The following is a 14930-nucleotide window of genomic DNA, read 5'->3' as shown; positions in this document are numbered from 1 at the left end:
AATAAAAAATATCCGAATTCACGGTATGACTTACAAAATAGCGAACATTCCGAAGATTAGATTAACACGTTGTTAAGTGAACTCAAAGTGTGAGGTGTTATACATAATGTCGCAAATATTTTCTTTAAAAAAATTAGATGTTTATAATGACTTTTTTACGAAGTAAAAAGTATGCCTTTATCTATTTAGTATTCGATTGGACAATATATTTCTGCATTTGTACGCAAGTAATTTAATTGTTGTCGAACAAGTATTAAAAGCTATTGACAAAGAGATGGTAGCAATAGAGTGAACAGATTCACAGCAAATTGATAGAAATTGATGGATGTCAAACGTCCAGTGGCAAATAGTACACACATATCTAGGACATATGTTTGTGATACAATAATGTATATTGACACTGCCTTATAGCTAAATACCAAATTCCAAACGTTTGATTTGAACCTATCGTTGATCAAACTCCCGCAGCCGGGAGAACAGGCTTCAACGAGACCAATATGGTGGTGTAACATAATACCGTGTTCTGCTTACAAATCTATACAATATGTTTAAACCAAAAACGTTTGTTTAGTCTAGTGTCTTACATTTTTTTTAAATGAATGTTGAATCAGAGAGTCACACTTTAAAAGCTATTGTGATAACCAAAATATATCTCCTTCAGTGTAGGTTAGATTTGAAAATATTTGTTAACATTAAAATAACCTTAAGGATATTCGCTACTCTTGTTTTTGACTTTTTGTCTGATATTCGGAATCCTCTAGTTTTATATATGTAGTACCAATACAAATTTTGCCCACTCACCCGTACTATTCTTTCATGATTTTATTACATATAGTTTAAAAAGCAGTTTTTGAAAATAAGTCCTTGTTATTTTTCATTGTTTTTGAAAAAAAAGTTGTCGGTGTTAAAATGTGAAAAATCTAGAGAGAAATATTTCCCGTTAAACTTTCAGTTGGTTATATCTCAAACAAAAAGACACCGATCTGTCATTTTTCTACTCTTTAAGTTCCGTTGTTTTTAAACTATTAAATTATCACAGTCCTTTAAGGAGCTTGTTATTTTAAAACGAAACAGAGGAGCGAACATCCTTCAATAATTATTACTTACAAAAACATTGCATTTATTATCAAAAGTCGTAAAACTATCAAACAAAGAATGGATATATGTAAATTAAAAGTGTTTTTTTAAGTTATATATTTCCAAATAAATTGAACCCAAACAGTTTATACAAAAATAGGATGGAAAGGTATTCCAGTATGGCAAGGTACATGTATTCCAGTATAACAAAAATGGTTAACTACAATGTATAATGGTTAATATGAGCATAATGAAATTCCGGATTTACTTTCTTTTGTATGTATTCATAGATATAAGAAGATGTGGTGTGAGTGCCAATGAGACAACTCTCCATCCAAGTCAAAATTTATAAAAGTAAACCATTATAGGTCACAGTACGGTCTTCAACACGGAGCCTTGGCTCACACCGAACAGTAAGCTATAAAGGGCCCCAAAAAAATTACTAGACTAATAGTGTAAAACCATTCAAACGGGAAAACCAACGGTCTAATCTATATAAAAAACGAGAAACGAGAAACACTTATGAACCACATCAACAAACGACAACTACTGAACATCAGATTCCTGAATTAGGACAGGTGCAAACAAATTCAGCGGATTTAAATACATGTATGTGCCCTTGTCGTTTCGAGAATCATCAGCCACATGTTCTCACTAAACTCAATATTGAATCTGCACATTTATACAGTTCTCTGAAGTCCAAGAACATGCATGCAAGCTATGTTTCCTCAAACCATTAAATAAATTACCCCGTGTTATTTCAAGTAGCTTTCTGTCAAAGTGCATGCAATAAACTTTGATGCTTGAATTCCAAGTTAGCTTTATATTGATCTTCGGTTTGAGTAAAGTAAGACTAAGTCCTGTTATTTTTTCGTTTCTTTTTATTATTATTTTTTTTTCATTATCATACATTTATATCTAGATTTTTTGGGACTAACAGATGGTCAATGAGAATAGTCCAGTGCTTGTTCATGATAATTGCATCATTTATGCTTTCGGTACATATTATTTGATAAACTTACTATTATGTTAGAAGTGTATCCATACTTTAACTGTGGTAAACTTTCAATATGACAACTACATGTATCCCTGATGATTGTCTTTGCAATACTAATATCCTGTTCTTTGTAAAGAAATCCACATCCTATAACATTAAGGAATGCATATATGTTCTTTGTCATTAATATTATTGTCTATTTTATTAAATGGCTAAAAAGGTGTTTCAATGATTTTCACTTAGATAACAATTCAAATAAACTGAGAATGATTTATTGTAATACAATAAAAAAAATAATAAAAATTGTGAGTTTTAATCTTGGTTTTTAATTGTATGTAACTGATCAAATGAACGATAAACGAGTTGATGTCGAACATAGATTTTAGTTGGTTTTGCTATATGCTATATTTTCAGGTGTTTACTGTTCATTCGGTAGTTCGGAACAACATCACTATTCATATCTGTGTGTACCATTAGTCCTTATATTTATTTGATTATTCAAATTTTTGTACTGGCTTAGCAACACTTTGACGAAAACGTAAAATAGAAGTTCATCATGCGATCGCATGGATATCTAGATAGTCTAAACCAACACTTTCTTATCAATCTGTTGCCCTTTTGATTCTATAATGCAGGGAATTCTCGGGTTTACCTCAATTAATGACACTGAGACTAAATGCCCCCTCTTCGTAATATTCACACCATCAGCCAATTTGTATGGTTATATGTGTAGTTACAGAATGATATAGTCGCTGATATTTTATATTATATATTATGTTTTTGGATGTATGTGTATATATCAATGAGAAAGCAACTTAACGACACAAAAAAAAAAACCAAAAGAAATATAGATGTCAATACACTGCCTTCAGTAATATAATAGATAATCTAATTAATATGAGGTTTGTTATATCAACTGTGTTAAACTCTTTGTTTTATTTCTATGTTAATTGCTATAAACGCCTTTAATTGGTCTACAAAGCGACTGAAAAATGCAAATAGGCCTAGGTTTGTATATAGAAATTTTTTTTTTCATTATTTTTTTTCAATAAAGAAATCATTTACTTCCTGCATATCTTGCAACATGAGTAAGTGCCTCCTTTAACAGCAGCTGGTGTTTCCATTTATACGTTGGAATTAACTCATTGTAAGCGCCAATCAATGATATTATAATTCTTGGTTCCCCTAATTTGCTGATATTTTTCCATATTTCAAATGCATCTGTTATGGGCGTCTGAGGTGATGGAAGAGGCGGTTCAGTTGGCGGCAGTGGTGATGGAGGCTCAGATTGCACAGGCGATGAAGGCTCAGATGGCACAGACAATGGTTGCTTTTGAAGGATCACTAGTTGCTAGTAAAGATTTTAATATTTGATAATCAATTTTTGTCAATAAAAACAGAAAATACATTTGTTTTTGTTTCCTTGAATTCTTGAATGTAACCTTACAGCAATGGAATTACACATCATTGTTACAAGTGCTTACCAACATTTTAATTGAGAATTATTATAATTTCAAATCATGATGCTAGTGAAGATAAACGGATTTCTTCATTAAAACGTTTATCTGTACTTTGTCGTATCATCGAAGAAATACACGGTATTGTAGCATGAAAATTGTAAGAACGCAAGTGTAATAGTGTTTTTTGTTTGTTTTTTTTTTAACCTAATACAGTTTTGTTATATGAACGAATTGCTATTAAATCTTAGATTTCAGAACAACATATTTATTTGCGTCAAGTATTCATAAATGCAAGACTAAGCCATTCATATTTTGAATATTTCATGAATGTGTGAACAAAAATCATTGTATTTTATTCGCAACCCACAACTATCAAGTTTCTATATTAATCTTGTTGTAATTTGTTATGGTATTAAAGTAACCCGTTGAGTGGAAATAAAACCTCATCGAAAAAAATAATACAACAGAAGGTTTAAACTTATAAAAAACAATATTCTACGTAAGTAAGACAAAAAGATTGAATCAGAGCTCAATTTTCAGTTAGGTTAAATTAATTGTTCACTGCATATATTTGCCTAGAGAATAAATTGACATTAATTACTTACAGTCACTTCAACTTCAGGTGGAATATCTATCCCTTCCTGCTTCTGGAAATAATTGCATGACTAACATGAGTTACTTTCAATCATAGGTTTCTTTAATATCAACCCACCATGAGAACAAATATAAGGATAAATACATTTATACACCCATATATACATGTATATATACATTTTAGGTCTTGAATGCAGTGTTCAATGATAGAACTGCAAATTTTTTTGAATTTTTTTATCGTTTCCTCAGCAAATTCACTAGTAACGGGTTTTACTACTGAAACGGTCATTTTAAACTGAACAACTTTAAAATGCCTGAATTTACCGCAAGGAAAAATGTCAAGATCTTTTTCAGTTGTTCAGTACATGTTCAGTACACTAACTATCGCGATCGATTAAGTACCAGTCAGTACTGGTTTAGGTAATTAAGAAAAAACCCGTAGCGTTAAATCCAGTACTGTTTAGTACATTTTAGTACACGTCAGTTCATCGATAAAATAGTTGATTGGGAATTTTCAGTAGCATCCAGTACCAGGTAAATCTATCAATTTTGACATAAAATTGTTTGTGCAGATTAATAAGGTTTGTCTCCCTTTATTCGAGCTTGTTTGTAATACCCTTATTTCTCAATTATATTCATGTCCTTCCGTGAAAATTTGTTTGCTTTGTTCAATTGTCCAAAATAAAATATATGTGAGGGTTAAATGAGCATAAATTACAACTAAAATGAAATATGTTTTTTCGGAATTGCGTACAAATTTACCTAGCTTTAACGGCTTTCGGTAAAATTCTACAACTTTTAACTTTTAAAAAATGTATACTCAATTGATTAAATCGGACTTGACAATTAGACTTTGTTATTGTAAAAATCAATTTTAACTATAACTATGACATGTAGTTTTATGAGATTAAAATTCATTGAATATCATTCAATTTGCAATGTATATTTGTTCATGTTTTAATATCAAATATACTCTATTGCAATCATAAAAATATAGCAAGTTTTCAAATGGAAAGAAATATTGATGATCGAAAATAACTTTTACATAAAAACTGTAATGTATTTTTTACTTCTTTTTGGTAAATTGTATCTATAAAGATTATGTTCCGTAATGACAGGAATTTTTATTCGAGGTCTGTAAAAATACTAGACACAAGCTTTTATTAATACTTCGTTAGTTAGCAAGTAAAAGAAAATCGAAATTTATAACCGTTAAAGAATATTGTTTAAACAGCATAAAACATAAAAGGCTCCTTATGTCTCCATTCGTTGCTGCATAATGAGTCGCTAAAAAACGACGATTTTCAAATAAAATGTCAAAAAATAGTAACTGTTGTCAAATCCGTGAGTAAATACGTAAATTTATACGTAAACCTTAGCAACAAATACCATGTATTGTGTATTTTAGATATTCAAGATAATTGAAATAAAAATGATCACCCCCCCCCCCCCCCCCCGGAAAAAAAACCAAAACAAAACATGTAAGATAGCTTTTTGTTTTTTAAATTACATGTTTAATTTGGATATTGGTTGGCTTCGTATTTTACTTGTTTTCTGGTGTTTTTCTTTTTTTTAATGACAAATGAAAAAAAGAGTCTAATATTTATAATCTTGTATAACATAAAATTTTGACACAAATAAAAAAATTGTTAAAATTACTTTAATAAACGAGTATTCAATTATAATGTCCATGTCGTACAAAAAAAGCACCCGGAAAATAGCAGTTTGATAAAGGGATAAATTCGTATATACCCGGCAAATAATGACAAATACCAAATTCAATTATTATGTATACATGTATGTATAATATATAATCATCACAACTGTATATTATTGCTTATGTGTATAATATCATCCAACAAATTTCCATTGTCCAGGTGACTGCGACCGATCGATAATATAAGTCCAATATGCGTGTCGTATGCAGAATGTCGTCCCTCCTCTGGTCGGTTGACAAATTAAATATGAAATGACAAGTATAAACACACAAGAGACAGATTATTCGGTCTGTACATGTCTGTATTGGTTGAAGGCATATAATTGCTGATATATTTTTCATTGAAACTCTGATTGAAATTTGTCTTATTGGCATCATACAACATCTCCTTATTTATATTTTGAAAAAAATGTCACTGCCAGCGGTTATGTATAATAAATGCTAATATTGATGAACTAATGTTTCTGTTTACGTTAAACCAAATATCAACATTTACTCTTCCACCAGACAGTCGGAAATATTTTATTATTATATAATGAACACTTTTGTTTGAAGCTTCCGTTTATTTCTCACGTGTTGTGTTTAAATTGTTCTTTTCAGTGAAAATTAACAGTAAAAATGAATCGAATTTTTGAGGGTTTTATTTGTCAGTTATATTGATCAAGAAAATGAGCAATGTCCAAGTATGTAAAGTTTTTATTCCACGATTATACTTTAAAATCTAAAATACTGCGCGTTACCACGACATTCAATTATTTTAACAACCCGACAAGTATGAAATTCAATGTACATTTGTAAGAATATATTGGGTATAAGTAAAAAGACAGCAACCCCACGAAAACAATATGCAGAAGACATCACAAGACCAACATACAGTCAATAACAGTAGACAGGTTTACCCATATAGTGTATAACAGTTGAGAATTAATTTAACGGAAACAATGAAATATCTGCCATCAACGCCCATTTTATTTTTATAAAAAAAATTCTGAACATGCATGTAATATTTGCCACTGGACGTTAAGCAATTATCAATCGATCATTTTCATAAATGATATTATGTTTTGCTCAAAGTAAGTATATATTTATATATAGACCGTAACACGTGAAACTGTGATACTGTGATTCTTTTTTTTTTTGTGAAGATGTTTTAAAAATAATGCTGATTCAGAATCTCTATCTCAAGTTAAACATGTTCACTCAGCAAGGTCTGTGTATAATATGAATTCATTTAGGAAATAAGTGTTTAAAAAGAGTTAATTTGGTGTGGGATAATTTCAATTTTCCAAAAAAAATATGATCATCAACGTGTCGTCTATAGAGAATGCAGTCATGCAGCCATTGCCGTGAAAGTACATGCAAATCTTCCATAGGTATACATACAATTTATCATGATCTAATTTTATATAATCTTCATGGAAAGCCTATGTCTAAACCTTATGTGCAGTTCTTGTATAGTTTGTCTTTTTAATGGTAACACGATAGCATGTTTTAAAACTGACTATTTTAACCCCTTTTTTACATTGTATCATTATCCTTAAGTACATTCGAGAAGAGAGTTGAAATAGTTTGGTAATTTGTAGAAATGAAATGTGCAAACATGTAAGGCTTGTGCATATGCATGCATTTCTTTTTTTTTTAGATTAAAAGTTAGAACTTAATATACACAGGTAATTTTCAACCGACTGTAACATGTGATTTAAAGCCGAGGTGGACATCCTTGATTGGGTTGGCGATTAGCTTTTTTGTTAATTTGTCTGATACATGCATGTATAGTATGCGCCGATACGAGTCACCGAACACTAAACACCTGGGCTGATATGCATAAAACTACTTAAGTTAAGATTTGTTCCAAAGGGACGGATTTTTCTACATGTCGTACGATAGATTAGTACTACGATTGGATATCTTAACTTAAGTGGTTTTATGCATATCAGCCCAGGTTATCGAATTAGCCTTATTCGGCCACTAACATTACGGTACGTCTAAATACCGCTCAGAACATAAAAAGTGCTCTCAGGACATGTAATAGATGTTTTAGTGTGCATTAAGGGTATGCATTCGATAGATAATTTAATTTTTGATCTTATAATTTTTGTTTTCATAAAATCAATTCAATATTTGAAAAGTAATTTAAGTTTTTATCGACACGTGCCGTTTTTGGGGATATGCATAACCAATTATCATGTTGATTAGGTAGTTTGATCTTTAATAATTAGGAGTTTCACTGTGATTAGTGATGGTAATAAACACATACAAGTAAACTTGGCAAACAAAAAAGGTTTCCCTTTGAAAAATAATAAACATACTGTTTTTGTAAAAATGTTAAATAAACTTTTTATTTTGTTTGTAAATATTGAAGCCAATTGAGAAATCTTCACAAAGCCGGGAAATTTTCCATTCAATTTATTTCATTTGAAAACGTTAAAAAATATCGATAAAATTCATTGCAAAATGTGGCGTTCTTGGGGGTCAAAACCCCCGTATTAACAGCGTTTGTCTCTTTTTGTCTATTGCCGAACATTCTAAAAAAAAATGAAACTCGTCGCCAATATCACCGGAATTACATAAAGTACAAATAAAATGTTCTCTCTTATTATTTTGCCATCTACCAATTTCAATAGAAATTTTTGTGTTCAAAGTTCTAAATCTACAAAAAGAATCACTATTTTTTGTCATATAGAATATCAAAGTAGGCTTCGCAAGTTAGACTGTTTTTGCATAGTCTTTAATCGTCCCCCCCCATAAAAGGAGAAGGTCCGGTAAGGGCTAATTTTGGCCAAAAAATTGACTTACATCTGATGAAAGATTTTTTATATTTTTTAAACACTTAAGTGTCTACTTCAGTCGATTCAATTAGTTTTTTGTAATATATTTTAACTGATTTGGTCATTATAGACGCTGAAATTCAAGCTTAAGTATGAAAATCTATCAAATATGCCATAAAACGTCACTTTTCAGATGTTTTTTTTTTTGTCTAAAATGAAAGTGGCCGCATTCGTGTTCAGTCTCAACCTTGATATATCTGATGTAATATCATCAAATACCACATATATCTAAATATTAAGACTGAACACAAGTGCGACCACTTTTAATTTAGACAAAAACCGTCTAAAAATTAGCACAAATGTTAAAATTGTGAAAATTTTAATAATTTTGCATGAATTAATGATGCTAGTACCTGATGCATGTGCATTGTATGGTAAAAAACAACCAATATTTATGTAACGAAAGTATTATGCTTTCCAATAAATAGCTAAAAGCTTAAATTTTAACAAATTTGTAAAAATGCTATATTTTGGGGCCAAAATGGGGTCTTACCGGGCCTACTCCTTTCTTGTAATCCCTGATAGTGTTGAACATTATTAATAGACAGCTTACATATGCAAATTGTATCTAAAAAAATATTTCGTCATTAAATCTCATTCTTGTCCAGTAATACATTTCTTGAACTTGCTGTACTTATCAAAATTCGATTTTCATATGATCGAATCTCATATAGTAAGATTTAATTTCTTATTAAAATTGTTCTTGTCCAGTATTACAAGCCTTGAATGAATTTAAATAAATTCTGATATATTAATTTATCTCCGTTTTCCTCTCAGTTTCTGTCATTTATCATATTTAGGTATTTTTCTAATAATCAAAATTAAAAGTTTTTTGTATCACACTCCGTGCAGTCTGAGACTACTATAAACCAGACTCAAGCTAGCGACCAATTCCAGCGACCAATCAAGCTAGCGACCAATTCTATCGACCACTAAACTTAACAATGAGCATCAACACGTTAGAGAATCATTCAGAGATATGTCTGAAAATCACAAATTGACATTATGCTACAACGTTCTACTAATACGAAATACGTAATATATCGCTTTTAAATGTTTAATGGACCACGTATGTCTACATTTGCAATAAATAGGGGACGGAATAATAAATACATATCCTTTTTAGAAAGGAAAAAGTAATTAATTTTGTTTAAGTTTTACTTTGGATTTCAATCTTTCTAACAGTTAACGTGAGTAGCGTGCTTGCTCAAGGCTTATGCTCTAAATCAGTAATTCAGTATTTGAAGATTTTATATTACATGGCATTATACATTGATATAAAATCGAGATCTTCGTTCCTTGCAAAAAATGAATGAAAAAAAAAAAACAATAAAAAAAAAAAAAACAAGTTAAAAAAACCAAAAGTATCGGGAATGTTATTTGTTTGCGATACTTTAAACTAAGATTTTTAACGTGTAACAATAATTACATATAGTATAGATGAATTAATAAAAGGCAATCTTAGTACATAACGGCTAAACCAAGTCTCAACATTCAGAGGTGTATTAAGTATTGTAGAACAGAATAAAACAATCTTAGTACATTAGTGCAGATGTCAATTTACGGTGAGAAAAATAAAAAGTTAAACTGAACAAGAAAGACGCTATATGCGGTAGAAAAATCATATAACGGCTTTCTATACTCTCGGCATCCTCAAATATCGTGTATTTCCTTAAAATCTCTTTAGGTAAAGAATTACTATATCGGCCCGGTCAAAAGGAACATACTAGTACATATTTCAAACAAAATAGTTCCTACGCATATAGCCAAAACTTTGTCAATTAGTGAAATATTTGGTTTATTTTGGTATAAATGAAAGTTTAATCACTTGGGAACACTATAGGACCCTTGTTGAAAGTCTCTTTTGAATGATAAAAAAAAAGAAATTATAAAGCAGGGAATATTTGCCCTGTTGCTCAGATTTTGCTCAGTACCTGTTTTTGTACTTCCAAATTTCCGGGAACCAGTCAACACATATCGGTACAGTTATGCTGATTTTTTTCCAGGAAAAGTAATGATAATGTATATTTTGCCATTGAATAACTGTCATATAATTTGAAGTTAGGACAATGGTTATTATTTTTACCATACTGGGTAAAAGGGCCGGACGGCGGTGCACTTTCCCACCCGGGCATTTCCATGAATAAAAGGGCCTGGGACAAGCTTTCAATCCCACTAGATGTGGGTAAAAACTTTGCCGTAGGAAACTGTACACAAAGACTGAAAAATGTGCCCATACCCATAATTGATAGGTAACTCAGACTTTGGGTGGCCAGTGAAGTCTTCAGGTGCACTTTCCCACCCAGGTATTCATATGAGTTGAAGATATGGATAATAGCTTTCAAACTAACCACCTGTGGTCAAGAACTTTGCCGTAGGGAAACGGGAGGATAGCGATTCCTGCCACCACCCCTGTGCTGAAAAATGAAAAATTTGGTATGTTGTTGTGAGCTTCCGGTGCACTTTCCCACCCGGGCATTTCCATGAATAGAAGGGCCTTGGACAAGCTTTCAATCCCACTAGGTGTGGGTAAAAACTTTGCCGTAGGGAACTGTACACAAAGACTGAAAAATGTGCCCATACCCATAATTGATAGGTAACTCAGACTTTGGGTGGCCAGTGAAGTCTTCAGGTGCACTTTCCCACCCAGGTATTCATATGAGTTGAAGATATGGATAATAGCTTTCAAACTAACCACCTGTGGTCAAGAACTTTGCCGTAGGGAAACGGGAGGATAGCGATTCCTGCCACCACCCCTGTGCTGAAAAATGAAAAATTTGGTATGTTGTTGTCAGCTTCCGGTGCACTTTCCCACCCGGGCATTTCCATGAATAGAAGGGCCTGGGACAAGCTTTCAATCCCACTAGGTGTGGGTAAAAACTTTACCGTAGGGAACTGTACACAAAGACTGAAAAATGTGTCCATACCCATAATTGATAGGTAACTCAGACTTTGGGTGGCCAGTGAAGTCTTCAGGTGCACTTTCCCACCCAGGTATTCATATGAGTTGAAGATATGGATAATAGCTTTCAAACTAACCACCTGTGGTCAAGAACTTTGCCGTAGGGAAACAGGAGGATAGCGATTCCTGCCACCACCCCTGTGCTGAAAAATGAAAAATTTGGTATGTTGTTGTGAGCTTCCGGTGCACTTTCACACCCGGGCATTTCCATGAATAGAAGGGCCTGGGACAAGCTTTCAATCCCACTAGGTGTGGGTAAAAACTTTGCCGTAGGGAACTGTACACAAAGACTGAAAAATGTGCCCATACCCATAATTGATAGGTAACTCAGACTTTGGGTGGCCAGTGAAGTCTTCAGGTGTACTTTCCCACCCAGGTATTCATATGAGTTGAAGATATGGATAATAGCTTTCAAACTAACCACCTGAGGTCAGGAACTTTGCCGTAGGGAAACGGGAGGATAGCGATTCCTGCCACCACCCCTGTGCTGAAAAATGAAAAATTTGGTATGTTGTTGTCAGCTTCCGGTGCACTTTCCCACCCGGGCATTTCCATGAATAGAAGGGCCTGGGACAAGCTTTCAATCCCACTAGGTGTGGGTAAAAACTTTGCCGTAGGGAACTGTACACAAAGACTGAAATATGTGCCCATACCCATAATTGATAGGTAACTCAGACTTTGGGTGGCCAGTGAAGTCTTCAGGTGCACTTTCCCACCCAGGTATTCATATGAGTTGAAGATATGGATAATAGCTTTCAAACTAACAACCTGTGGTCAAGAACTTTGCCGTAGGGAAACGGGAGGATAGCGATTCCTGCCACCACCCCTGTGCTGAAAAATGAAAAATTTGGTATGTTGTTGTGAGCTTCCGGTGCACTTTCCCACCCGGGCATTTCCATGAATAGAAGGGCCTGGGACAAGCTTTCAATCCCACTAGGTGTGGGTAAAAACTTTGCCGTAGGGAACTGTACACAAAGACTGAAAAATGTGCCCATACCCATAATTGATAGGTAACTCAGACTTTGGATGGCCAGTGAAGTCTTCAGGTGCACTTTCCCACCCAGGTATTCATGAGTTGAAGATATGGACAAGCTTTTAATCCCACTAAAATAAAAAGCATATATCTATAAGCTATTTTGAAGAAATTTCCTCGATCAGACATAGACCTTACATTAAGTACATGGAGAAGTTAGTTCGTTGGAAGAAATTTCTTCTAATCAAAAACTCCATGAATGTTTTCGAAAGTTATTAATGTCTTTAACTTAAAAAATTTACCCAAGAGTCTATATTTTTCATGAAGAAGCTTTTCTCGGAGTTTCACCAAATTTCATGAAGACTCACAAAGTGTAATTGACGTCTAAAAACTTAAAACTTAGACTGTAGCTATATGTTAAGTTCAAAACAGAAATTTATCCGTTAATCAATAAAATTTGGAAAAATTACCTGGAATACTATAGATAAACATCCTGTCTCGTGGTATCATACGAGTCTCAAATTCAGGATTTGTTAAGTAACTTCCCTCTTAGAACAAAATCTCTAAAAAGAGTGTAGCGCTGTGTCTCCATTATTACGTTAAAGTGTTATTTGGGAGTAAATGTTATAAAACTACATTCGTGTATTAAAGGTTCAAGGACATCTTGTGATTATTTCGGCAAAATCTGAATTTGGAATATCCCTATAAAAACAGGTGTTATAATGTTATCATTTATTTCGACCACTAACTGAAATTAATTCCTTTTTTTATCTTAATAGATACTCGTAATCACGTCACATAATTAAAGTACTAAGAATATTACCCACTGAGTACCCTGTGTAACGAAGTCAGTAAGTGGATAATTAAATTTTATTATGTAATTACAAAGTTAAGAAAGATTCTAAAGTTCAAATGTTCGATTGTTCACAAACTGTCTTTAAAGTTGAATTGTTCAAATGTTCATATCGTCACACGGACACGTGATCGTATAGTGGTATAACTGTTCGGTCCTGACTGAGTAATTCGGATGGTTAGTGAATTAATTCCAGCCTACCAACAAGGGGGGAGACCTTGGCGGAATCTCCTTTTGGAATCTATCTGTACGAATCTATCTTTCGAGTCCAAAGCTGGATCTTATATAGTTCAGAGGGGTCATCCATCGTTACACAATGGCCCATAGCTGTAGGCCGGTTACGTAGTAGTCTGGTTGTGGAGTAATACTAGTCTGTGGTTAATTGTCAAACTATGCAATTAACCCCTGACGGATACATGTTATTTCACAGTAGACATGGTCATTTATTGGCTGCAGGGTATATGTCTATAATATTCGTACAGATTGTTATTAAGTGTCTAAAGGTTACATGTAATCGTTTCGGATTTGCTGTATTTAGTTACTTCCTGATGATTAACGTATGGAACACAATTGTGTTACATAATGCCTTCCATCCAAAATAGAACGAAAGTTCAATAAAATACGGTATTTTTCTTCCTGTAGGTTATTATAAATTCAGTAGTTCCTTGTTAAGTCTTCTGTAACCATCACCACATATATAGTTCATAAAATTCGGCAAATCCAACATCTGGATACATAGAGTTCATATGATTCATAAAGTTCAAGATTTGGGTATATATTGTGCATACTTTTTCCCGTCACCATCATAGCATATTGTTCCTCTGCTACTTTGTACAAGTGTCGGTCATCATCTGCTAGTGGATCCGGTCATCAACGTTGTAAGGTTTACCATCTAGTCCCATTACTAAGTTGTTGACGTATCTATCTCTAGGTAAATCTTTCTCAAGAGACTATTAGCATCGGTCTCCGGTTAAGTTTCGTCCCTGATCAATGGCGCAGAGGAAGACATCTCTCTGGAAGCAGTAACATCTGTTCCAACCAATTGCGTTGACACCATTTTGTACCCGTTGTTCGTGGCATTAGAACCAGAACTCGCACTTTTCTTTTTGGCTATCCAAGATATATTCTTAATAATTAAACAGTACAAAATATGGCTATTCAAATGAAGATTGCACCTAACCCACTGATAAACTTATCCCAATTTCGGAAAAACTAAAACTTGTTTACTACTTTTTTATTTATCAATCGTTTGTTCAATCGCCTTTAGTTCACTGGGTTATTCAAGCCTAGCAAAATTTAATAAAACAATGTCTAGGTAAAATCAATACGTTCTCTTAAATATCGAATTAACTGGTTAAAACAAAAAAAAAAACAAAAGAGGGAAAAAAAAAAACTGTCGTATACAACTTCTAAAATTTTGAGAATCCTACATGATAAAAACAAAGATACGTTTATTTACACAAGACATT

At 32.9% G+C, this 14930-nt stretch overlaps 1 protein-coding gene across 2 annotated transcripts in view; it reads right to left on the bottom strand.

Moving 5' to 3' along the window:
- Positions 1-14930, bottom strand: part of LOC127706489 (transient receptor potential cation channel subfamily M member 8-like) — an 88802-nt gene that overhangs the window by 36084 nt on the left and 37788 nt on the right. For both annotated transcript variants that reach the window (XM_052211142.1, XM_052211141.1), the window contains exons 6-8: positions 4140-4181; positions 3140-3425; positions 2100-2221 (exon numbers count right to left, since the gene is read on the bottom strand). In XM_052211142.1, coding sequence (XP_052067102.1) covers positions 2100-2221; positions 3140-3425; positions 4140-4181 — 450 coding nt within the window. The remainder of the gene's footprint in view (positions 1-2099; positions 2222-3139; positions 3426-4139; positions 4182-14930) is intronic.

This window comes from Mytilus californianus, unplaced genomic scaffold, assembly GCF_021869535.1.
Source record: "Mytilus californianus isolate M0D057914Y unplaced genomic scaffold, xbMytCali1.0.p SCAF_6, whole genome shotgun sequence".
Taxonomy (NCBI): domain Eukaryota; kingdom Metazoa; phylum Mollusca; class Bivalvia; order Mytilida; family Mytilidae; genus Mytilus; species Mytilus californianus.
This window is presented reverse-complemented; position numbering and strand designations above follow the sequence as displayed.